General features: G+C 47.7%; 2 protein-coding genes across 3 annotated transcripts in view; both read right to left on the bottom strand.

The window, feature by feature from the left end:
- The window catches only part of lpcat2 (lysophosphatidylcholine acyltransferase 2), an 11,711-nt gene extending 3,764 nt beyond the window's left edge, over window positions 1-7,947 (bottom strand). Inside the window, exons 1-9 of one of the 2 annotated variants that reach the window (XM_076016952.1) lie at window positions 7,526-7,947; window positions 7,016-7,158; window positions 4,330-4,547; window positions 3,196-3,308; window positions 3,050-3,110; window positions 2,291-2,349; window positions 1,580-1,614; window positions 727-781; window positions 540-622 (exon numbers count right to left, since the gene is read on the bottom strand). In XM_076016952.1, the coding sequence (XP_075873067.1) occupies window positions 540-622; window positions 727-781; window positions 1,580-1,614; window positions 2,291-2,349; window positions 3,050-3,110; window positions 3,196-3,308; window positions 4,330-4,547; window positions 7,016-7,158; window positions 7,526-7,636 (878 nt within the window). In that variant the 5' untranslated portion in view covers window positions 7,637-7,947. The remainder of the gene's footprint in view (window positions 1-539; window positions 623-726; window positions 782-1,579; window positions 1,615-2,290; window positions 2,350-3,049; window positions 3,111-3,195; window positions 3,309-4,329; window positions 4,548-7,015; window positions 7,159-7,525) is intronic. The other variant, XM_076016951.1, reaches the window with a different exon arrangement.
- A 780-nt stretch (window positions 7,948-8,727) lies between these two features.
- On the bottom strand, window positions 8,728-22,467 carry mmp2 (matrix metallopeptidase 2). The gene is made up of 13 exons (XM_076016950.1): window positions 22,171-22,467; window positions 21,841-22,067; window positions 20,143-20,291; window positions 19,351-19,479; window positions 18,016-18,189; window positions 17,387-17,560; window positions 15,888-16,061; window positions 15,582-15,737; window positions 15,334-15,460; window positions 13,638-13,774; window positions 12,514-12,673; window positions 12,127-12,236; window positions 8,728-9,940 (listed from the first exon to the last, which is right to left on the bottom strand). The coding sequence occupies exons 1-13, from the start codon at window positions 22,321-22,323 to the stop codon at window positions 9,837-9,839; spliced, it is 1,974 nt and encodes a 657-aa protein (XP_075873065.1). The 5' UTR covers window positions 22,324-22,467; the 3' UTR covers window positions 8,728-9,836.
- Between the last annotated feature and the right edge of the window lie 321 nt (window positions 22,468-22,788).

The following is a 22,788-nucleotide window of genomic DNA, read 5'->3' as shown; positions in this document are numbered from 1 at the left end:
CGGGGGGGCAATCAGTATAGATCTTCAGTGTGGAGGCGACGACTCACATCATTTCTGCTCGACATAATTAAAGGCTGTGCTTCTTCTCACTCCTTTACAATAGCTCGCTTCTTCTCTTCTCTGTGATTGCTTCCTTAAAATGTATTTCTACATGATCTTTTGTTAAGGAATGAACCAGCTCAGTGGTCCCAGTTGGAATGAGGGGATCAGAGCAGCCAGTGATTCCCGGGTGCAGTACCGCTGCTGCCCAGCGCTGCTGCCCCCTGAGCGGATGAAGGTCAAATGCAGAGGTCAAATTTTGCATCCTTTGCGATGTGACAATCACTGCGACTTCAACTTTTGAATTGTTTAATAGTGTTGATGATTGTTTGTGTTTTGCTGTTAATGATGGCCGCTGCTGGTTCCCATTGGATGGAGGGAAACAGTGAAAGATTTCAACCTTCAACTCTGACACGGGGCAGGAGGAAATGAAAAGATCCCAGATAAAGAAGGACCATGGAAGTGTGTGTGTGTGTGTACGTGTGTGTGTGTGCACCTACTCGGCCATGGACTGACGCACTCTGTTGGCAAAGCGGATGGGACTCTTCTTCTCCTCCTCTGTGGGGTTGTGAGGAGGCAGGAACTGAAAGCAGAGGCAGAGGCAGCGGCTGAGGGAGGTGAAAACCAGGCAGACGGGACGACACCTTGGCGGTGAGCACGGCCACTGAGCACTCTCCGGTTTCTCACCTCTATTTCCACGGTGGTGTACAGCTGGCACAGCGTCAGCAGCAGCAGCGTCCTCCTGCACACAGCAGGAAGATGATTGAACCAACGGCTGCATCAACTGCACAGTGAGTAAGAAGAAGGCGCGCTGCAGGCGCTGACTGTGTCTCCTGTGGCCAGTCAAAAGATTCCCTCTCACCGAGAGTTCAATACACAGTGAGGACTGGAGCTAGCAGCCACTCCAACTGAGGGTCAACCATGGCTGAGTTATCATCCACAGGTCTCCCCTTCAATGACTCAGTGACTCATAACAGCCATCAATTCATCTTTTCCTCCTGAACTTTAAGAAATGTCTTCTGCTGGGATCAGGCAGGAGGTGAAGGGATTTGTATCTGGTTTTCTATGTGTTTACGTATTTATTCATTTATTCGTCGTGTATGATGCAATGCACTACAATGTACACTATGGACAATTCACGCTGCATGACTGTTGTGTTTACACAACAGTCATGAGCCGTAAGCAAACTGATGTGTAGACGAGTGATTTGGGGGCTTTTTTACCACCAATCCAGTGTGTGTGTGTGTGTGTGTGTGTGTGTGTGTGTGTGTGTGTGTGTGTGTGTGTGTTACAGTTATGATAACACAAAGCCAGTTGCTCTGGCTTTGTGTTATCAATGGAGTCTCAATGGAGCAACTGAATGGACACAAGGCCAATTTCAGACCTGTCTGACAATACAGTTTTGTCACTGGCAACCCTGGGTGCAGGAGGAAGGAGGTAAAGAAGATGGATGAGTAGATCGAGTCTCTGCCGCCCCCTAAAGGCCATCAGTGGCTACACCTGAGGTGTGAGCTGCGCATGCATGTGATGAAGCACTCACGAGCCGAAACCCTGCCAGGTCCACGTCACTGTGTCCTGCAGGGAAAGAAGACAGAGAGGCAAACTCTTGACACGATACACTAATGCACCTTCAGCGATGCTGCTGGACAAGTTGGACACAGTCTTTGGCAGACGTTGCAACAAACACATTTGCAACCCTCGCCTTCGTGGCAAGTCGGACGCAGTAAGAATGACTACAAACTCAGAGAAAGGGAGGAATAACATGAAGATAATGAGCAAATTGAATAGAAATGATGAGTGCGTGCACTCTGTTCCAGGCAGATGAAAACTAATGACTTGTCCTTCAAGTGTCTGGTTTCTATCTGAGAGACATTTTTTCTTGTAAAATACGCCTTCCCGATATCTGCCAATATGTTTGACATTTCACTGTTACTGTGATGTGTGACAGAGACAACTTCAGCAAAAAGCTCATTTCATTTTCTGGGGACAAAAATGTAGTTGTGTTTTTGGCAGCAAGCAACTTGGTTGGAGGGTTAGGGTGGTGGTGGTTGGGGGGGGGGGGGGGGGGCAGGTGAGGAGGGGGGGGGGGCTTGGATATGTGTGAAGAAAGGGATGGAATACAGCATTGTGCTTGTTGTCTTCAACGACCTTCAGTCCTGTAAGGTCAATATTGTAGACGCTCGTATGTAAGTGAATGCACTGCCGAGCGACAGTGTGAAGACAGGAAGTCAGCATCAGAACGACGACCTACCATTTTGTTTGGATACCTCATGACCACCGGCTGCACAGGGACCCCAGGAATGAAGGCACCTGCAGGATGGAGCACAGTGAACAGCAGCGAGCGAGTCCGTCAAAATGTTTTCTGAACGGCACCGATACTCAATTCAATACGTTTGAAGTGGAGAATGGGATCAGAAAATTGATCAATTCTTATTGATCACATTGTTTTTTTCCTGATCCGCCGGAGTCGCCTTCATTCTTCAGACCTTGGAATGATAGCGTGGAGAATTCTCTGCATGTTTAACCTGCTGTTTGCAACAAGCAGAGTAGAAAATGAAGCGTGAAGGCTCCAGCCGTACTGCAGATAAGAAGAGGACACACACACACACACACACCACACACACACACACACACACACACACCCCCTCCTCCTCCAGACTCAGGCCTGGCAGTGAATGAATGGACCAGTTCACCATCCAGTGACCGCTCGCTGGATTTGATTTGAACGGCGGTTGAGCCGTAAGAACCACAGGGAAACTTTCACTGTGTTATTTTCCAGCCTCGTCTCCTCTTTATAGTATTTGATGAGGCACAGTTATGTTATGTTAAAATAAGTGTTCAAACATCAAATAACGTCAAGATTAATTTTGAAGTTTTGCTGCTTCCTGGTCAGGACTTCCTTGGAAAAGAGGTTTTTAATCTCAATGGGACTTTCCTGGTAAAATAAAGGTTGAATAAAAACAAAAAACAAAAATGATTCTATTCTTTTCAATCGACACAAGCAGCTCACCTTGTTTGAATGTGATAAGACATGAACGATTTGTACACGTTCCTTCTGGAAAGATCAGGACCTGAGGGCAAACACAACCATTCAGTCCATGAAGTCATCAAGCCATTTCTATTGTGTTGTGTTGCGTTGTTGTTGTGTTGCCAGACCTGCGGCCAGCGGCCTCGGGACTTGGCTCTGTTGTCGATCTCTTGGATGGTGTTCTTCCTGGAGTCTGGGTCCTTCCTCAGCACCAGCACTGGCTGAAGACAGCGCACAAACCCTGCAAGCACGCCGGCCAAACAAGAAAACAGAGAACCAGAGAAGAACAATCAGCAGCAGCTGTGCAGCAGCATCCCAGCACTGACACGTTGTAGGCCCAAGGCATCCCATAATATGTCTTTGACCCACAGCAACCGCTAAACTACATTCTTCATGTTCTCTCTCCTCAGCTTATAGAGGGCATAATGACCAATGCTTTATTAACATGTAACTATTACACTCAGCTTTCTTCTACAACTATGTAGTTCACTGAAGATTAGCTTAGCTTAGCTTGGCTTAGCTGGCAGCCAATGGTTTTTCAATGTCTTTTTGTCGCTGTGGCTTCTTTGTTCATTACGGCAAACACAACGGTAATGTTGTGTTTGTGCACAGCGCAAATACTTATATGTGAGGTCTTCCTGTTTTCCATCCCATCCAAAAGAAAAGAAAAGAACAGAAAAGAAAAGAAAGGAAAGGAAAAGAAAAGCGGCAGGCCAGCGTGCCAACGGCAGGTTGGCCCAGCGGTGATGGGAGGAGTTCAGGAGGTGAAGAAGACTTGGATGAGCAAAGGGAAAAGGGAGCGGCGGTAATGCGTGACGCCCATTTCAAACAAAAGGGAATTTACAACCTCCGCTCAGAACCAGTCTTAGCTTTTTGTCTGGGAGCAGTGACGCCGCAGTCAGCTGACACTGAGGGGGCGGGGCGTCAGCTGCTGCTGATGCACACAGCTGACACCTCCATCACTCAAAGTTTGAAGTTTGGCCCTGCTCGGTTTCGTCTGTGCAGCCGATGGTGTCTCTGTATACCGCTCTAGCTTACGGATCTTCAAAATAAAAGCACCAAAACCACCTCAAAAGTCCCCCGTACAACCTCTCTAAACACAGCAGAGTCTAGAAATCTAGTTGCCATGTTATTTTCCTGCAACACTGACTGACCCAGCACATTAACACTTACTTACATTAACACTAAGAGGGTATTCCAATATGCAATAAACTAAAAGATGTGATGAGTTCCCGCCTGAAAGCATGGGGGCGGCGTCTTACTGCCAAAGATGGGCGTGGCCAGGTTCTCCACGCGGGAGACGGTGGAGGGCAGGCCGGCCATGATGCACACGATGCCGTCGTAGAAGGTGGAGTGGGGGGCCACAGCCAGGATGGGGGCCTCGCTGCTGGTCACCTGCCTGCCTTTCACCACCACTCTGAAGCCCAAGCAGAAGAAGTAGGTCCTCCCCAGGGCAGCCATCACCCTCTGGCACATGAACCTGGAGAATGCCACCAAACAGCGGGTTAAGAGCATCGGAAAAGTGAGTTGAAGAGTGTCGAAGTAATTGCCATGATCTCTTTTGCCTTTCATTAGACCCCCTTGATTCTCTAGTCTGAACACCGAGGCAGTCCTGGGCCAGGGTTCCAGTCTAGATACTGAGTCCTGTGCCAGGGTTCAGGTCTAGATACTGAGTTGTGGGCCAGGGTCCCAGTCTAGATACTGAGTCCTGTGCCAGGGTCCCAGTCTAGATACTGAGTCCTGTGCCAGGGTTCCAGTCTAGATACTGAGTCCTGTGCCAGGGTCCCAGTCTAGATACCGAGTCCTGGGCCAGGGTTCCAGTCTAGATACTGAGTCCTGTGCCAGGGTTCCAGTCTGAATACTGAGTCCTGCGCCAGGGAATACTGAGTCCTGTGCCAGGGTTCAGGTCCAAACATGTTCCTGTACAAAGGCTACAGCAACAGCAGCATCTGCAACCGTTGCTACTTTCTTGCAACATCCCTGTTACGAAGACTGAAAGGTGTGAAGAGAAACTTGATGACAATGTTGAGGAGGACCGGCCCGGCCCGGGACAACCGCCTGGACATTCACAGGTGTGCTAGACTCTGGGTCAGGACGCCACCAAGATATTTGGAATACTGTCACACAGAGGACAGCAGTGACTCTACCTATGTACAAACATTCATATGTATTTGCACACCGTTCTCTCCTTCGTGCCAGTAAGTAGTTTCTAGATGTGACGAGCTGGACTTTACGTGACCTCACATCTACAACAACAAGTTTTGTCCAACATCAGGATACACACACTCAAAAGTAAACACAGAGCAACTGGCTTTGTGTTATCATAACTGTAACACACACACACACACACACACACTGGATTGGTGGTAAAAAAAAAGCCCCCAAATCACTCGTCTACACATCAGTTTGCTTACGGCTCACGACTGTTGTGTTTACATACTAGCAGCACTGTGTCAGCTGCTGGTGATCTGGTTGCCATGAGAAACACCAGAGCTCGCAGCGAGGCGGCTAGCAGACGAGCTTAGAACATGGCGAGATCAGCCCCGCTGCTTTGCGTCAGCACGTTGGGCCATACCTGCAGAAACATGCAGTCATGAGGTCATGAGGTCCACTCAGTGTTCTTGGCGGTTGCACAACTGCAGACCAACACGCAGCTTAAAACGCTGCAGCTTTGTTGGGGGGAATAAGACGTTAAAGGTTTCATAATGTCTTTATAACACATATATATCTATATACATATATCTATATACATGTACGCACACACATATATGCAGGTACTACCCAGAAAATGAGAACATCCTGAAAAGGTTGTAGTATTTGTGCAACCCAACATAAAAGGTGAATGGGACATATTGTATAAAGGAATAATATGCACACCAATATAGCTCAAGTTTTTAGAATTTGACTCTTCTACAAAACTGAAGCTTTTCACAGTATTCTAATGTTCTGAGTTTGTGGCTTTGTGGTTTTAATGAGCTGAGAATCTTAATCAGCAAAGTCACAACAAGGGACTGCGTGAGGTTGACAAGAGGCTGCGACCACTTCCTCCTTACAACTCTTCTCTTCCAGGAACTGCGGGGAAGTGAGCTTGAGTAATGCTCTGGGTGCAGATATGATCACACATTACTCGACAGTTGTGCAAGCAGCTGCACATTCTTAGAGCCGTGTCAGGAGCCATTACTTTGACAGTACACTGCCCTGCTGGCTGCCATGCAGGCTCCGACTGATCAGCTTATGAAGCCAGGAAACGCTGCTTCCCCTCAGCTCTGCAGCACGGCGGCCCACCAGTGCAGGGGTGACCGGCGACACGGCTCACAGTTTTACAGTAAGGAGGCCGCGGCTCTCGCACGCCATGACTGCGGTGGTCGTGTTGGTGCCACTCGCAAGCTCACGTCACGGAGGCCAACAAAGACACGACCGGGGCAAAGCTCCCGCTGAGGCAGCCGGAGGATTCCGTGCTTTATTTCCTTTGATCCTTCAGCCGGCTTCGCTTAGGAGAAAGTGTGCACTTAGAACTGGGTTCTGAAAACCCAGGGTTTTGTGATGTCACAAGGGGCCGCCTCCACCTCCTGACAGGTGTGTGTGTGTGTGTGTGTGGGGGGGGGGGGGCTGAGGGTGTTTGAAGGAAACTACGAAGCTGCTCGGCTGGACTCACGAGTCCGCCAAGGTCTGAAGCATCGAGGAGTTTCACACGAGTCCTTCACCTACACCGTCCAATCAAAGTAGGTCAGGAGAGAGTGACGGACGGAGGGAGGTGGAGGAAGACGCACATGAACCTTGTCGGTGTAAGAGGAGAGGATGAGAAGGACGGAGGACGATTTGCTGACGCTGCAACACAGAACTTTGAAATGGGAAAATGTCAACAAGTCGTGATTATTGGGGACTCTTGGACACAGAGAGAGAGAGTGTGTGTGTGTGTGTGTGTGTGTGTGTGTGTGTCCTAATTACCGTCTCCAGCCAGTCATGGGCTCCACAGTTCCTTTCAGAGGATACCTGAAGGTGATGATGACGGCCACGGGCCACGTCACCATGAGGACCAGGGACAGCAGCACGGCCCGGATCGGAACCAGGAAGATCCCCAGGAGGACACACTGAGTGGAGGACACACACACACACACACACACACACACACACACACACACATTAAGGCCTGGATACCATGAAGCATTCACTTGCTGCTCAACAGTGCACCTATATTGGGGGTCTAGAAACGACACACACACACACACACACACACACACACACACACACACACACACACACACACACACACACACACACACACACACACAATGGCTCTCATTGTGCCACAGTCTTTCCAAGCAAAATCTCAGCGCGGATTATAACAGGCCCGCGTGGAGAGTGTGCGTGAACGTGCGTGTAATCTCAGACGTCGCTGCGGGACATTGTGATGATGACTGCCGTCGTTGTTGTTGCCTTGGTGGGGCTCATACTCACTTTGATGATGGCAGCGGTGCTGAGCCTGGTGTCCTGGATGAAGGGGTTGATGACGGCGGGCAGCAGCAGCGACTGCTGCCTCGGCAGCGGAAACACTCGCTGCGGCGGCATCGCTCGGTCCGTCCACTGGCCGAGCGCTAGCAGCTAATGGACGAGTGTGTGTGTGTGTGTGTGTGTGTGTGTGTGAGAGAGAGAGAGAGAGAGAGAGAGAGAGAGAGAGAGAGAGAGAGAGAGTGTATGTATGTGTGTGTTTGTTTCCTCTTCCCGCCGCTAAGTGATCATCTCACTTCCTCAATGGGGACGGTGCACTGCAATTTCTCCCGGTCGGTGGTTCGCTCGGTGGGTCGGAGGACAAGTGCAAGCCAGGCGGCGCCAGGCGGAGCAACGGCAGCAGCAGCAGCAGCAGCAGCAGCGGCGGCAGCTCCAGCTCCGCTAGCCGCCGTTAGCCCCGCCCACACTGCTGCTGCCACTACCGGGTTCGGGTGGACCGCTGCTGCCGGGCTTTCAACCAGACCGGACCGGACCGGACCGGACCGGAGCGACGTCATGCATCTGTTCACGCATCCCGTGACGTCGCAACGGTAATGTTTTTTTTTTTTTTTTTATCACGACGCATTTATTTTTAGCGGCTCTTATTATCGTCCGAGTCTTCCGGAATGATCGCTTCCGGGAGCGGAAAGATAAAAGCAACGAATTATTATTTTACGGAGGGGGGAGGAGGGGGATCCTACTGATGATTAAACCACCAACCCCCTTTTGAAAGTTATTTTATTTTATTCTAAATTATTTTTTGGTCCTGAACGTTTTGTTTTCAGTCTCCATAGACGTCCACAAGATGGCGGCCTTTCATCACCATTTTCTCTTCGCGCTGACCCAGAAACCCTGGAGTCCGTGGTGGGAGTCTTTGTCTTCTCGGTGGTTAGTTTTTGTTTTTTGTTTTTTATTTAGTTTTTTGTCTCAATGTTTTCCTTCCTATGGACAGTTAAGCACGGATATTTTGTGTTCTGTTTTGCTGCTAATTTCGTTTTTACATGATGTTTTAAATGATGACAATATTGCTTGTTTACCTCGTGAATTTTTGTGTTTGAATAAACAAAAAGCTGTCCAACATTTGACTGTATTAGTAATTGACTTAAACTGGCTGTATTATTTCTGAGCTTCGTGGTGCAGCCACCAACGGTTTGAGCAGCAACTCCACAGACTTTTCTTTTTTTTTGCAAGAGGTTTTTATTGATCCACGTCGTATTATTACTGATGACAGTCAAACAAAAACAAAACAATAAAAAGTGCATAAGCATTAAAAAATGACACAAAGTACAATAACTGTATTGTTAAAAATCCAAGACAGAAAAGTAGCCTCTAAAAACACTATTAAACATTACTACTGCGGTACTCTTGTCATGATTCCATCATGCAGCTAACGCTAGAGGCAACCTGTGCCTTGAACTCTCTGCACTGTTAGTACAGGGGGAAATCATCACCGAGTTGCCAATGAAAAACAATACGGCCTCCATGATGAGCAGTTCCCATAGACAGTCCTACAAAACAAAGTGCTAAGAATGAAGTATAAAGCAAGATTTCCAACACTAGTTTATGCTATCCAGAGAAATGATAAAAAAAAAAAAAAGAAAAAAATGTACGTGTATAAACATATACAGGCCTATATAAAGGACTATATGCAACAAGCAACCTCTAAAGCACCATTTTCGGTCAAAGACATTGTGTAACTTCATTCTTTCAAATGTATTGCACAACGACAAAAGAAAATAATCATAATCAGCAAAACTGATACATTTACAAAACTTTAGTTTGCACGTTGGGCACAGAAACAATTCAAAGCCAACATGAACTGCTCATTATTGTCAAAAACAGCTTTGTCAAAGTGAAATTTGTATACAACGGCAATATCTCACAGCACAGTATCGCACTGCGTTCAATGCAGTGTGGACATACCTGATGTCTGAATTCAAAATAAACACACAACCAAAGCAAAAACACAAAGTCAAACGAGGGGAAAACGTAGTGTTAAAAATCTGCACTAGCAAAAGCATGATTCCACACACTGATATAGAAAACATCCAGCAAGCTTTTGCTCAGCCTGTGTGTAAGGTGCCTTTCTAGCAAGCTGAAGACCGGCTAAACAGGCTGGAAGGCACGACGCATCTTCCACAGAAATGTACAGGGTTGCCAAGGTAAGAACTTACAAGACGCTGTGCACCGCGGTGACCGCAAGTAGTGTGCAATTCTAAAGCAATGTCCTTGTGAGGCCAGTTGTCATTTTCAAAAGGAGTCAGCTGTGAGACGTCGACGCTCAGCAGCCGAGCCAGTCCTTTGTGATTTCACCCAACTTGACGATCTTCAAGCTGCTGTCTTCCAGCTTGAAGTAGTGGTTTCCTTTGAAGAAGTAGCTGTAATCTGTGGAGGAGGAGCACAAGTCATCAGGTTCTGACCCACCTCACAGCTCCGGCGTCCGACTCGTCCGAGGCCAATGTTTTCCTTTCCTGCTAACCAGGAAGCGTACAGAAGCAACAGTGTGGCAGAGCACAGCCTTGCCTTGTATACAAGTGTTTGCTGTGTTACATGTACAGTAATGCCCTGTGCGTCTGGTGAGCAGTAATGGGGAAAAAAAAAAAAAAAAAAAGCTGGTGGTTTGCCACGGACACAAATTTGCAAAGCAGCGCTAACGGCCGGGGCTGACGGTAAAAAGGTCGACCGGCAGCACCTCATGACGCAATGGCGCGAGAACGGACTCCCTCAACTCCCAGCAAGGAAGATTCAAGCCAAGCAGTTCTTTCTTCTTTTTTTAATCCTCAGCCTGAACACTCGTCTTCTCCTGGTGGTTTGCCGGCCAGGGAAAAAAGGCCCAATTGGCTGATGAACGGGACTGTGGCTCCTGGTGAAACCTGAGCAGGTGGAGCGTCTGTCTAAACACCGTCATTAACCACAGAGCGCCAGGCTATCATCAAACTGCTCCCCCGACACATTCTTTCCCCCCGTGAGTCTCCTTCAAGTCTCAGGGAAACGTGTGGTGGATGAAGATAGTTTGGGTCAATGATCCGCAGAGACCCGTGAGTCACCGCTGGTTCAGACCCACTGGCTGCTGCACCCTGGTCCACCGGAAGAGTCTGCCACCGGCTCACGCCAGGATTGCAACGTCGCCTTTTGTGTGTATTCAAAGAAAACAATGGTCCAAAAACAAAGTTCTTTTTGCCTGTTCAAACTGTGTCTCACGTGTGTTAAAAAAAAAAATGAAGGAAAAGAAAAATGAACTGAAACTGCTCGTATCACACAATACGCAGGTACTCAAAGCACACCTGCATTTTGTTCCTGCTAGTGTAAGATTTCAGAGTGCAGACGCAGCACATATAAAAAATAAAGGGCAGTATGTAAGGATTGTATCCCAACCAAGCGCTTCCTCTCACCGACTGCCTGCCTCAACCATTCTCTCTGCTCCCACTGCCAAGCGGCGAGCTTGAAAAATAGAGCAGCCGCATATTTTTACAAAGCGGCAAAGTTTTCCCGCTTCTGGGACGCTGGTGAAAGGAGCTGCGGCAGCCCTGGCGGAAACACACACACTGACTTCACCGCCAACGCACCACAGACGCCGTCAGTGGGCAGGAAGCTTCACCCGCTGAGAGTCACATCACATACATACATATTCTATCAGGAAAGATCACTTATTTGTAGCATTCCTTATGTCAACAGATGCTGTGCATGATGCTCCTCTGCACAGCAACCGCAGCCACCTCCACTGCTCTGCTGTCACACCTTCTCTGACTGTTATATGATAATAAAGGCAATCTGAGGTCACTTTATTTGTTTCTTGGTCAGTGACTTTCTTGCTGGGTGCAGTGACAGTGCTGCAGCCATTTTGCACCGCGTCATGTATTTGATGTGCTGACAAATGAGAAGTCACTTTGGAATATGCAATAGTAAATGTTGAGGTTTGTTGAATAATACGATCTTACATCCCCTACTGTCGCTCCAGATTGCTGCTCTTCATTTCTAATGATTTCAGTGGAGGGCTTTTTACACCTTGTATTGTAAACCTTTTGGTGGATTCGTCCACCGTCACAGTTCCTGTTTGTGTTTGGCTAAGTTGAACTTCAGATTTCCTGCACATTTCTTCCTAAATGAGGTTTTTCTTTGTCCAAACGATGGTGTTTAAGGACAACAAGCACCCACACCGATGTCTGCTGTATGTGTGACGTTTCACAATGGCATCGCCATCATTTTAAGAGCGCAACGCACTCTGATTTGTAATGATTGTAACCTCTTGTCTGTTTGTGTGTGGACCCCAGGGTGAATGGTCTTCACGTGGGGAAAACTAATGGGGATCCTCATCAAATAAACAAATAACACAGCAGCTGCATTTTAGGTCAGAAGCCAGTGTAGTGCCATGCATGGCAGGACACTTGACATGAGAGTATTTTGCACTTGGTATGAAAATTGTGCATGCATATATCAGGTATACACCACGTACCAACTAGCTATTAGCATAACTGTAGAGTAATATGCCAGGGAGCTGGCTTGAAAGCGTAATGTTTTTATCCCCATCATCAGAATTTCCATTGAAAAGGGCAGGAAGGGAAAAGCTTTACCAATATCGTTGAGACTGAACGCTGAGCCTATGTCATCAGGGATGCCGTTCCAGGATTCACCAATAATTCTGGGGAAGCCGGGGTCCATGGTCTTCCTGTCTTCATCGTATCTGTTCACAGCCAAAGAGTGTCATCCTTCAAAATGCCCCTGACAGTTTCCTCAACACAGATACAAATCATTTTCTGTGGCAATCAAACAGCAATGTTATAAACGCCAAGCATTCCAGTGCTGTATAATGCAGCGGTTTGGAGCGCAGACTGGGTCACACCCACCACAAAGCAGGTCCAGACGCAGCTCAGTGCTGCAAAATGAGCTGAAGGCAACCAAGCAGCAACGCTTTGTTGCACAGATGACTGACAGCTCCACAGCAGCTGACTTCTGCTCACCTCCAGAACTTGTCAGCAGAAAACAGGTAGGTCTTCCTGTTCTTCCTGAAGTTGAAGGCAGCGTTGATCTGCTGCACGTCGCTGGGCAGGCCCAGGGTGTCCAGCCTCCTGGGGTAGCCTGTCTCCAGCTCATCTGCTCTGTAGACCCACATCTGGTTGCCTGGGAGGGAGAGTTTGTGTGGAAAAGTGTCAATACTCACCCAATAACGGCGGAAGCATGCGTGAATATCCGCCATGGAGATTTAATATCCAATCATGTTAACGTGGCAAAGAAAATATCAACCGTAACTAAGAGGTGTTCCTGGTTTTGTCTCGCGAGCCGACACATATCAATCTGTCTCACTCCCGTAGTGTTGAAAGATTGTAATGATGTTCAAATGGCAAGGAATATATTATGACTGACCAATAGATAGCTAGAAAATGTTTAGTGTGAAAAATACACGCAGGACGACGGGCGACACTCCCGCTTCTCTTCATGTTTCACTTTGTAGAAAGCGCCGATCTTACTTTGGTATGCAAACGCATCCATTTGGCAAAGATCACACAGAAAGCATTCAGAAAGAGGAGGCAACGTTTCAGAGCTGATGGGACCAACTTCCAGTCTCTCACACTCAAGCAGACCAATCAGATTGGGCCGTGGCCAGCCACTGTGTCCTTCCTTGCATTGTTACAATGTTTCGTCAAAGTCAATTTGCAGCAATTCAAAAAGCAGTTTTTCAATATAAAAGCCATATAGCGGCCTTCTCCGTTCTTCTCTCATTATAGAATTCAATCCAGTTTGGACAGCACGGCCACAATACACAAATGATTGCTGCAGTAGCTCAGCTAGCAGTGGCTAAGTGGCTACCTCTGTTTATTCTGCACCTTCTGGTGAAGACACTTGGCAGCACTTACTTTGTTGTTTCATCACAACTAGAGAACTGATATGTTTAGGAACCCGTGAAACTTTAAAGAAGTTCGGTCTGGTGGCCGGTGGCCGGATGGATCAAGAAAACTGTGCAGCTGCTGTGCACAGTTTGAAAAGAAACGTAGGGGGCAAGGTGGACGACACCACTTAATGAATGACTGAATCAGTTGTGCGGCTCAATGAGTGAGTGAAGTCAAATCAGATGTCTGAGTCCTACCTGAGAAGAAAACACTCTTTTCCTCCACTGGGTTCTCATAGGCAGCGTCTATCCTGGAGGGCAGGTCCGGCCAGTAGGTGGCCACAAGCATGGGACCGGTGGGTCGTTTCCTGAAGTCCACAGACCTGAACAGGAACCTGGTGCCAAAAGGACAAGGTGGGGGTGAACCATCAAAAAAGCCTGTTGGGTTGGAGATGGACCGAGATTTGAAGTGGAGAGCAGAAGGAGGACGGTGTGGGAGGGGAGAAGGACGCGCACGCGTGTGTGTGTGTGTGTGTGTGTGTGTGTGTGTGTGTGTGTGTGAGCAGAGGCCTTAGTGCATGTGCTTCCAGCCACAATGGCCTGATTCATGTGATTCATGAGCATCTGGTTCTCGTTAGGGCTGAGGTTGCCGACGCCAGTGGAACAAGATCTGTCCTGCCTGCTTTCCAACACACAGCTGCACAACAATGGATGTTTCCCCAAACTCTTTCCACTGACCTATTTTTGAAGTGAACACAAAACCCCCCAAAAAGGTTCTGTTGTGCTTACACTCTGTTTTCATGGTGGTTTTTGTTTAGGTTATGATGCAACAACGTAATTACTGTTTTTTTTCTCGAATGAAGGAAAACACAGAGACACAGAGGGGAAGTTTCAAGTGTTCTGAAAGTGCCAGACTGTATGGAAGTCTTACATGTCCATCCAGTGGCACAAGGTAAACCATGATGGGTACATCATTGACCAAAACAGGATGTTTTCTTGCACAGCAGCTGTGAGTTTGCCACTCAGCACAGAATGTTGAATCCCACCTTACAAACCCAGCAGTTTGTTTAAAAGTCAGCAGCTTCTTTAGCACAGTTTGCAAGTGAGAAAAGCAAATCAAAGTACTAAAATCCATGCTTATAATTTTACATCATCAACTCAATCAAGTCTTTTGAGCAATACACGGCCATTGTGAGTTTGTCAGTGAAGGAAATATATGACTATCATTTCAAACCAGTCTCATTAAGGGGACAAAGCAATTCCCCCGTTGTCCTGCTGCAAAATCTCCCAGAAATTTTCCTCAGCTGTGAATCCTAATTGCCATCACTTGTTCCAGACAGACTCCAGACAGACACAAACAGGTTTGAGCTGAGCTGGGCAAATGCTGCCAGCATTACTCACTGGGATCTTGTCCTGAGTTGTCCTAACTGAGGCAAAAAGGGAGGATTCTGCATTCTTACAGTGCGGGAGTGGAGAGAGATTAGAAAACTGGAACATCCTCCCGACACTAAAACTTAGACACTCAATGTTTATCTGATGAACTCAACATTAAAGAGGCCTTCACTAACTACCAATGCAGATGTGCTGTTACTTCACCAGTGGGCCAGCAGATGATGGTGGGATCCGTTGCTGGGTTGGTTACCAATGGTTGTACACTGCTTTTACAGATGCATTGTGGTCCAGAAACTCCTAGCTTGAAGTGCGCAGGCCTCACAACACGTGCGATTCCTTCACTCACTCACTCATTACTTCACTCCCCTACCTGCTCCATCTTTGGCTCCGCCTTAGATCCGCCCACTACATTAATATGATAATCAGCTCAACTTGTGATGTTCAAAAGTGGAGCAAAATCCGAGCAGCTGGTTTGCGGCGCCTTTTGACTTCTAGTTATTGTTAATGATGAATGCTTGTCAATGATAATGAGTCATTGTGGAGGTTTGTTTCTGTGGCTTACCTGTCCTTGAAGAAGAAGGTCTCTCCTCTGATCTGAGCTACAGCATCAAAGACCACTGGCTCTTTGCAGATGTCCATTGGAGTGACTGGTCCCTGGGTGGGAGGCAGAGGCTTGCCTGTTTGGACGCCTGTTTCCAAAGAAATTCACCCACATCTTCCATCAACGAGGGAGCGACCACACGCTCCAAAACCATCACCTTTCACTCAACCTATTTTTCAAACATGAGCCCGAGTGACATTTGGTCTAACCGTAGAGCTCCTGGATGCCTTGGATGTCGTCGTGGGACAGAACAAAGTCCTTGGTGTAGGTGTATATGGGTGCCATCAGGGCGCCGGGGTCTTGGGAGTGCTCCAGGCCAAGAGCGTGACCAAACTCATGGGCCGCCACCAGGAACAGACTGTAGCCTGACAGCCAAGACATTGCAGAGACAGAAGACCTTGTTGTCTTTTTGATCACAAATACTGTAGAGTAGCCGAGGTTCCTTTGGGGATATTTCTGTTGCTTACCCATTGATAAAACAACATTGAGGTCATTTTATCGGACGCTATTTATACCTTGATCAGGGCAGAAGCCCCATTTGCGGTCATCGTCGTAGCTCCTGGTGGTGGCGCACCACATCTTGCCGTCGCTTCGTCCGGACGAGGTGCACGACTCGTAGGTGTTGCTCAGGAAGGTGAAGGGGAAGGCACAGGGGCTTCCTTCGGCATTCCCCCCCACTGTTGACAAGGCTGAGGGAGCAAGCGAGCAAAAAGGTCATCGGGTCTGTTTTGCAGACATGTGGGAAGTGAGTTGAGGGTTCTCTCATGCCAACGTATTTCCTCAGAGCAGTTGGGTTGTGTTGCATCGTGCAGGGAGATGAGATGGGGATGATTAGGAAAACAGCCTGATGAAAGCGCTGGCTCAGGACACAGCACAACATCACTGAACAATCCTCTGGGTATGAAACCACAAGACACCCGCCCAAGTGTGTTTTTCCATTTCAGAGAGAGAGAGAGAGAGAGGGAGAGAGAGAGAGAGAGAGAGAGAGAGAGAGAGATCTGGCAAAGCGCTTGGTTGACTTTTTGGAAACAATTTCTTTTGCAGGAGTTAGTTCACAAATCTTTGCACGAAAACTACCTCCTGCATCAAACTACGGGCCGATGCGTTGGTGCCTTCCTCTGCCTGCGTGTCTCCCTCCCCACTTCACCAACCCACCCTTAAAGCCAAGCACACTGACAGAATGGAAAAGCTGCTCTGCGGCGAGGCATTAAAATGCTTTTACGGCCACTCAGCAGGCCACAGGCAGGAGCGCAGAAACCCCCAGCTGCAGCACTTCTGTTGCACCAACGTCTGGCAGCAAAATGCACCGTGTGCGTCTGAAAAGGCACATTTTGCCTCGACTCACACTCCGTACGTTTACATGCTGGATGAGCTGGAAGACAGTTGGACTGGATGTGCTGTCCTTCTCCCAGGATAGAGGGACTGAGCTGGGAGTTGAACTGAGCCATCAGAGTAAATCCTACTCCACTCCCAGTGGAGTTTATCTTGGAGGATTGTTCTGTCACAGAGTCAAGTTCTTTGTCTCTCTCGGAGTGTTGGCCCAGTGGTGAACTTGTCCAGGGTGTAACCCACGTTCACCGCAGGACGGCTGGGATACACTCCAGCACGCCCACGACCCCGAGTGCTGGAGAAGCAGTGAGAGCAGATGGATGGACGACTGACTTCAACCAAAGACTTGGCATTGGGCATGTTTACTTCTTATGTCTTTATATACACGTATATATACATACATATATATATATATATTTATCTTTGACTTGTGTTGCATATTTGCACTGTTTGAAATGTATGTGGAATTGTGAAGCAGTGTCTCTTGTGCGGTTGAGGTCCATGCATATGTGGATATGTGCAGAAATACAGGAAACCTTGCAACCCTGTTACCCTGCTAGGATCATTAAACACAGTTTCTAGAGCCATCGGAGGACCTATTTTAGCCAGACTGACTGGACTGTTTGGGAACTCTATGTTGACGTAAGCTCACACAATACATGGAGCGGTGGAGTATCAGGCCTACCGGTTTCAGGGCAGAAGCCAAAGGTCTTATCGGCGTCGTAGTTTTCGGTGGTCGCACACCATCGGTATCCATCGTCCCTGCCAACAGTTGTGCATCCGTCGTACGTCTCCCCCTGGAAGGTGAAGGGGAACTTACAAGCGGCACCGTCTCCATTGCCACCCAGGGTGAAGAGCACTGTAAACCAAATAAAGACAAGAGCTGTATCTTTCTCCTTAGGCAACGTTAACATTTGTGTTTTTTCCCAGCACCGTCTGAATCAGGTGCGATTGTTTCTGTGAAACAAACTCAGGTTTAAACATAACGCATGGGTGTAAACTTGTGTTCTCATCACATAATACAACCCATTACATGGGTTATCTGGCACTTTGTTGTCATGGGCATGTGATCCTGTCGGTGCCGTGAGCAGGAACCAAACACAGATATACAAGATGTTGGGCAGAACCTCAGTGCACTGAAGTGGGGCAGTTCCTTGGACAAGAGACGTGCTCCATATTCCACTCCAAACAAAGAACAACACTTTCCTGGCATTCCACTCAGCCTACTTTCTCTCGCTCCAAAATCAGCAGAATAGAGCGAGAATATAAACATGGCGCACGGCTTGGCTGGTAAAGGAAGCACTGCAAGCTTACGTTCGTGAGGGCAGAAGCCGTATTTGCCGTCTTCGTCAAAGTTGGCGGTGGTTGAGCACCACAGGAAGCCGTCGTCGCGGCCCTGAGATGTGCAGCTGTTGTACTCGGTGCCCATGAACAGGAAGGGGAATTTGCAAAACTGGCCCTCGTCGTTGCCAAATTTCACCTTCACCACTGTTGAAAAGAACCATAACGTTAATCTGTTTGCATTCCATCCAAAACAAGGTTCAAGAGTTCAAACTTCTCATGACATTTAAAAACAAGGGAATCAATGGGAGCGGTTATGTATTGTAGGTGAGCGTAAGGTCATGAAACCTCTCTATTGCATGAGTTTTGGTTAAAATAATCAATGACAATGCAAACTGTGCCCTGCACAATCTAAATGGTACGTAGAGACAACAGTCTTGCATACTACAGCAGGCCTGTTGAACCCACAGCTTTTACATTTCAGCCGAGCCACATCCAATCAAGAAGTAATAATGCCAGGCGTTATTAGTATTTTAAATATATTATTTGATGCTGTTCTGTTTTAAAATCCCTTGCAAAGCTTCGTATAGCTCGTCAGTCAGACACGGTAAATACAAGCTTGACATTATTAGACTTGCGGCCGGATTGAGGGATTTTCAGCCTGTTCGTTTACAAATGCAGCTCACATTGACTTCAAAAGTAGATATTGTGTTGCTGAAGTGCGGCACTATTTATTCATCTTCATGACACCACTGGACAGAAATCACAAACTTGTCGTGATGCCTTGAAGGAGTTTGAATATTTTCAACTCTATAGAAATGAATTCAAACTTGCATAAAACTGATATTATGAGCACATCATGCATCATTTCATGTGCTTCCAAATGACAGGAGTCCAGACTATTTGGGTCAGTACCTTCACATACCATGCAACTGATTTTTTTAATGCACCCTCCAGATGTCAGGGGGTTGTCGTGCTGTTTGCCAGAAAGATCCCACAGAAACTAACATCCAAATACAGCCAAAGACCTTCAGTTTCCCAACAGGGTGCCTGATGTCTTTTTCTAAGAGGTGCCCTGATCCGTCCAGTTGCCTGTGCTTGTTGCAATGACTTGTGCTGCAGTCTCTGTTGTTTGTGTATGAACAGAGAGCCCAGTGGGATCAACAGAGTCGGCTGAATCTCAATATGAAGTATCCAGTCATAGTTAGAACTCGGTTCTTGACCGTAATCCCATCCTGTCCTTTGTTATTAGCTCATGTTACAAAAAGGACCAAATACATCAAATCTCCTCATCACAGCACCGTTGAATCAATGTGAATAAGAAGATATACAGGTTGCAGAAATCGCAGCATGATTGTCCACTGTTACCTTGACCGGCTCCCAGCGTCCACTGCTCATCGTCATCGAAGTGAGAGTCTCCCCCAATCCCTGGCCCCGGGGCGAAGGCGTGAGCCAAGAGGCCGTCCTTGCCGTCGAAGGGGTAACCATCCCCGTGCTCTGTCGGTGACATCATTCAGTATGAGCTGACAAGAATCACAGCACTTTTCCTTCTTCCTCTAACCGCTGGTGTTCTCTGTGGCTTGAGGGAGCAACAAGAGAAAACTAGTTTTAAATGCAGATTCTCTAGATTGGTTAAGTATAGCCTAGGAACGGGATGATGAGCTCAGGCTCAGTAGAGCCACTCTTCCTTCTCCTCTAATCCTAATCTTCCACTTCAGACTGCTCCACCTTCCAGGAAGGTTGTGCCCAAGTCAACCCAGTTTGGTAAATCAGCCCTTGGTGGTGTCACAAAGTGCACCGATACCTCCCCCAGGTTAGTGACAACATCCCCAGTAAGGTTTTTGTCAGTTTTATCAAGAATGTGAAAGTCAGTATTTGTTTTTGCAGGGGAACATAAACAGAGTAACAGAGTGAATCTTTCTCCAAAATGAACAGAATGTCCATAAAGTGCATAAACTGTCTTCATGGAGTGAGACTGCTGCATCACTTTGTTCTTCTGTTGTGCTCCAGAGGGGAGCGTCGTCTTTGGTCATTAGACCATCGTCCTCCACACGGTTGTGCAGTGACAATAAAGACTCATCTTCGGCCGCATGTGATTTATGATGATGATTCTGCACGTGCGCGCTCACACAGTTTATACATTGGCTGAACTCGCATTACCATTGCGGCCAAAGTTGATCATGATATCGGCCTCTCCGTCCATGATGCGGGCGAAAGTGAGCGGAGTGACGTCGCTCCACACTTTGAAGGCTCTGAAGAAAGCATCGTTGATGACTTCCTCGTCCAGGTCGGGGGTGTAGCCCAGGATTCTGTGGAGTCGGCGCAAAACAACTATTTCATCCACTTCGGACCAAACAAGGAAAGAAAGCATCGTGCCAGAAAACCACAGGGTCACTGTGGATTCTTCTTATCTGGGGGAAAGAAATGGAGGGCGACGGAGGGAAAACATCATAATTGCCTCTGAATCAGCTGATGGAAAACTTGCTCCGTCCACAGCGTTCAGCCACAAACGCTGCACCATGTGTGTGCACACCGCTATTCTTTGAGCGACGGCAACAGAGGTCTAAGCCGTGTCAGTAGTTATTGTGCCTCGCAGTCGAGTCTTCCACACAGACACAGGATGAAGACCGGCCGGAGCGATCGGCCACAAACAGCAACTGGTGTAAACAGAACCATCTGACTGGAGAGAGGGACCGGGGAAGAGAGCTGACACACACTGCGTAGGAATGCTGATGCTGCTGAGACGCCGCATGTTGTGAGCTCACGGTCAGCCAACCGTCTGCTTTCAGGGGTGGGGGGCGGTGGGGGGGTAATGGGGGCCAGCTGAGTGAGGGGGTCAGGCAGGGCGAAGCTGCACAGCACCGAGTCAACAGTCTCCCTGCAGCCACTAACTCCAGTGACTCAGACATCCAGGGTTGCTGTTTCTCAACAGGTCCTGTGAAGGCTGGGTGGAGTTGTGGAGATCCTCATGTGGTCACATGCTCGCTCTTCTTTTTGAATTTGGATTCCGCTCACTTGCAATCCTGTAACTTCTCATATGATGCAAAAGTTCACTTCTGTTTTCTAACCAAAAAAAGGTTTTCATCCAACCAACAGATTCTCCAGAGATCTTACTGTTAAAATATGCAGCTCTGGAAATGAGCCGCCTGTGATGTCACAAAGGGCACCGACACCTCCCTCAGTGTGGTCACAACACCCCAGGCAGATGCCTGCTCAGAAAGTGACTCGCTGCCACCAGGACTTCACGCCCAAACAAAGCATCAGTTTTAGCGGGAAGACAAAAGCCAGCATTTCTGCTGGAGGCTGTAAACATCGGGCTAAATATGCCGTTTTCTGGAGGGTACTGTGTTTTGGCATAATTATTGCAATGCTTGTCTCCTGGAGTTTGGAGTGAAAAAAGAGAATGGTGATGGTTTTCAGAACAGGTATGAACATAAAGATAAGATGCATCTTTAATACCGGAGCCTCAAAATGTCATTTTATTCATTTAACTGATCGGAGTAAGATAGATGGATGGCTAGATAGATAGATAGATAGATAGATAAATAGATAGATGGATAGATAGATCGATGGATAGATGGATAGATAGATAGATAGATAGATAGATAGATGGATAGATGGATAGATAGATAGATAGATAGATAGATAGATGGATAGATAGATGGATAGATATAGATAGATGGATGGATAGATAGATGGATAGACAGATGGATAGATATAGATAGATGGATTGATGGATAGATAGATAGAGAGATAGATAGATAGATAGATGTATAGATAGAGAGATAGATAGATGGATAGATAGAGAGATAGAGAGATAGATATGTGTTTGTGCAATGGCACTTTGTTACCCCCCACCTGTAGGTGATGTCCTTCTTCTGCCACATGGGCTTCCTGTGGAAGAAGTTGTAGTTGGCCACATCTGGGACGCCGCAGCGGGGCTTCTTCATGATCTCCACGGTGTTGGAGTCGATCTCTCCCGTTTCTTGCAGCGCGAAAAACTTTTGCATTTGCTTCAGGGTGTCTTTGAGGACCATGAGGTTGCATCTGTCTTGTGGGCAGCCATAAAACTTATTCAGATAGTGCTAAAAAAACAAACAAACAAAAACAAGAACAAAGACACGAGGGAGAGGACATTAACGGCGCCTGGGGCGAAGTGTGTCGGCGCGAGCGGACCGCGGGACTCACCAGAGCCACTTCTTTGTCCGTCCTGGGAGTGTCGTCTCCGGGAAACCTGATGATCGGCGACGGGGCCGCGTTCGATGCTTTCCAGGCGATAAAGTGCAGCAAAAACACTTTGACAATCACCCGACGACCGCTGAATATCGTCGGAAAAGACATTTTTTTCACCTCCTGTGCGAGATTTTGGTTTCTGCTTCGCCGTGCGCACTTTTCGCTCCGTCCGCCTCTCAGCTGCTTCTCTTCTGCAAAACTTCCCCCTTCTTTTCTCCTGAACGGGGCGTCCTGCACCTCGGCGTTGCAAAGTTTCTCACTCGATGCCCCCCTCCCCCTCCGGCCCCTCCATCCCAGACGGCTTAGTGCGCAGGCTCCTGGTGGCAGAAAGGGGAGCAGGGGAGGCCACGGTCGGAGCCGAGGGTAATTCCATGTTTACGCACACGTCTGAGTCACTCCGCGCTGTTTGTGCACGCACTCACTGACTGACGGGATGAAAATGCTCTGCCTTGAAAACAACATCTTATTTCATGACGTATTTACAAAACAGGATCATGGTAAAAAAAGAAAAAAGAAAGAAAGAATAAAAAAACAACAACAACAACAACAACAAAAAACAACAGAGATAAGAGA

The sequence above is a fragment of the Nelusetta ayraudi genome, unplaced genomic scaffold, assembly GCF_046127955.1.
Source record: "Nelusetta ayraudi isolate G7.1 ecotype Tasmania unplaced genomic scaffold, CSIRO-AGI_Nayr_v1 ptg000246l, whole genome shotgun sequence".
Taxonomy (NCBI): Eukaryota; Metazoa; Chordata; class Actinopteri; order Tetraodontiformes; family Monacanthidae; genus Nelusetta; species Nelusetta ayraudi.
This window is presented reverse-complemented; position numbering and strand designations above follow the sequence as displayed.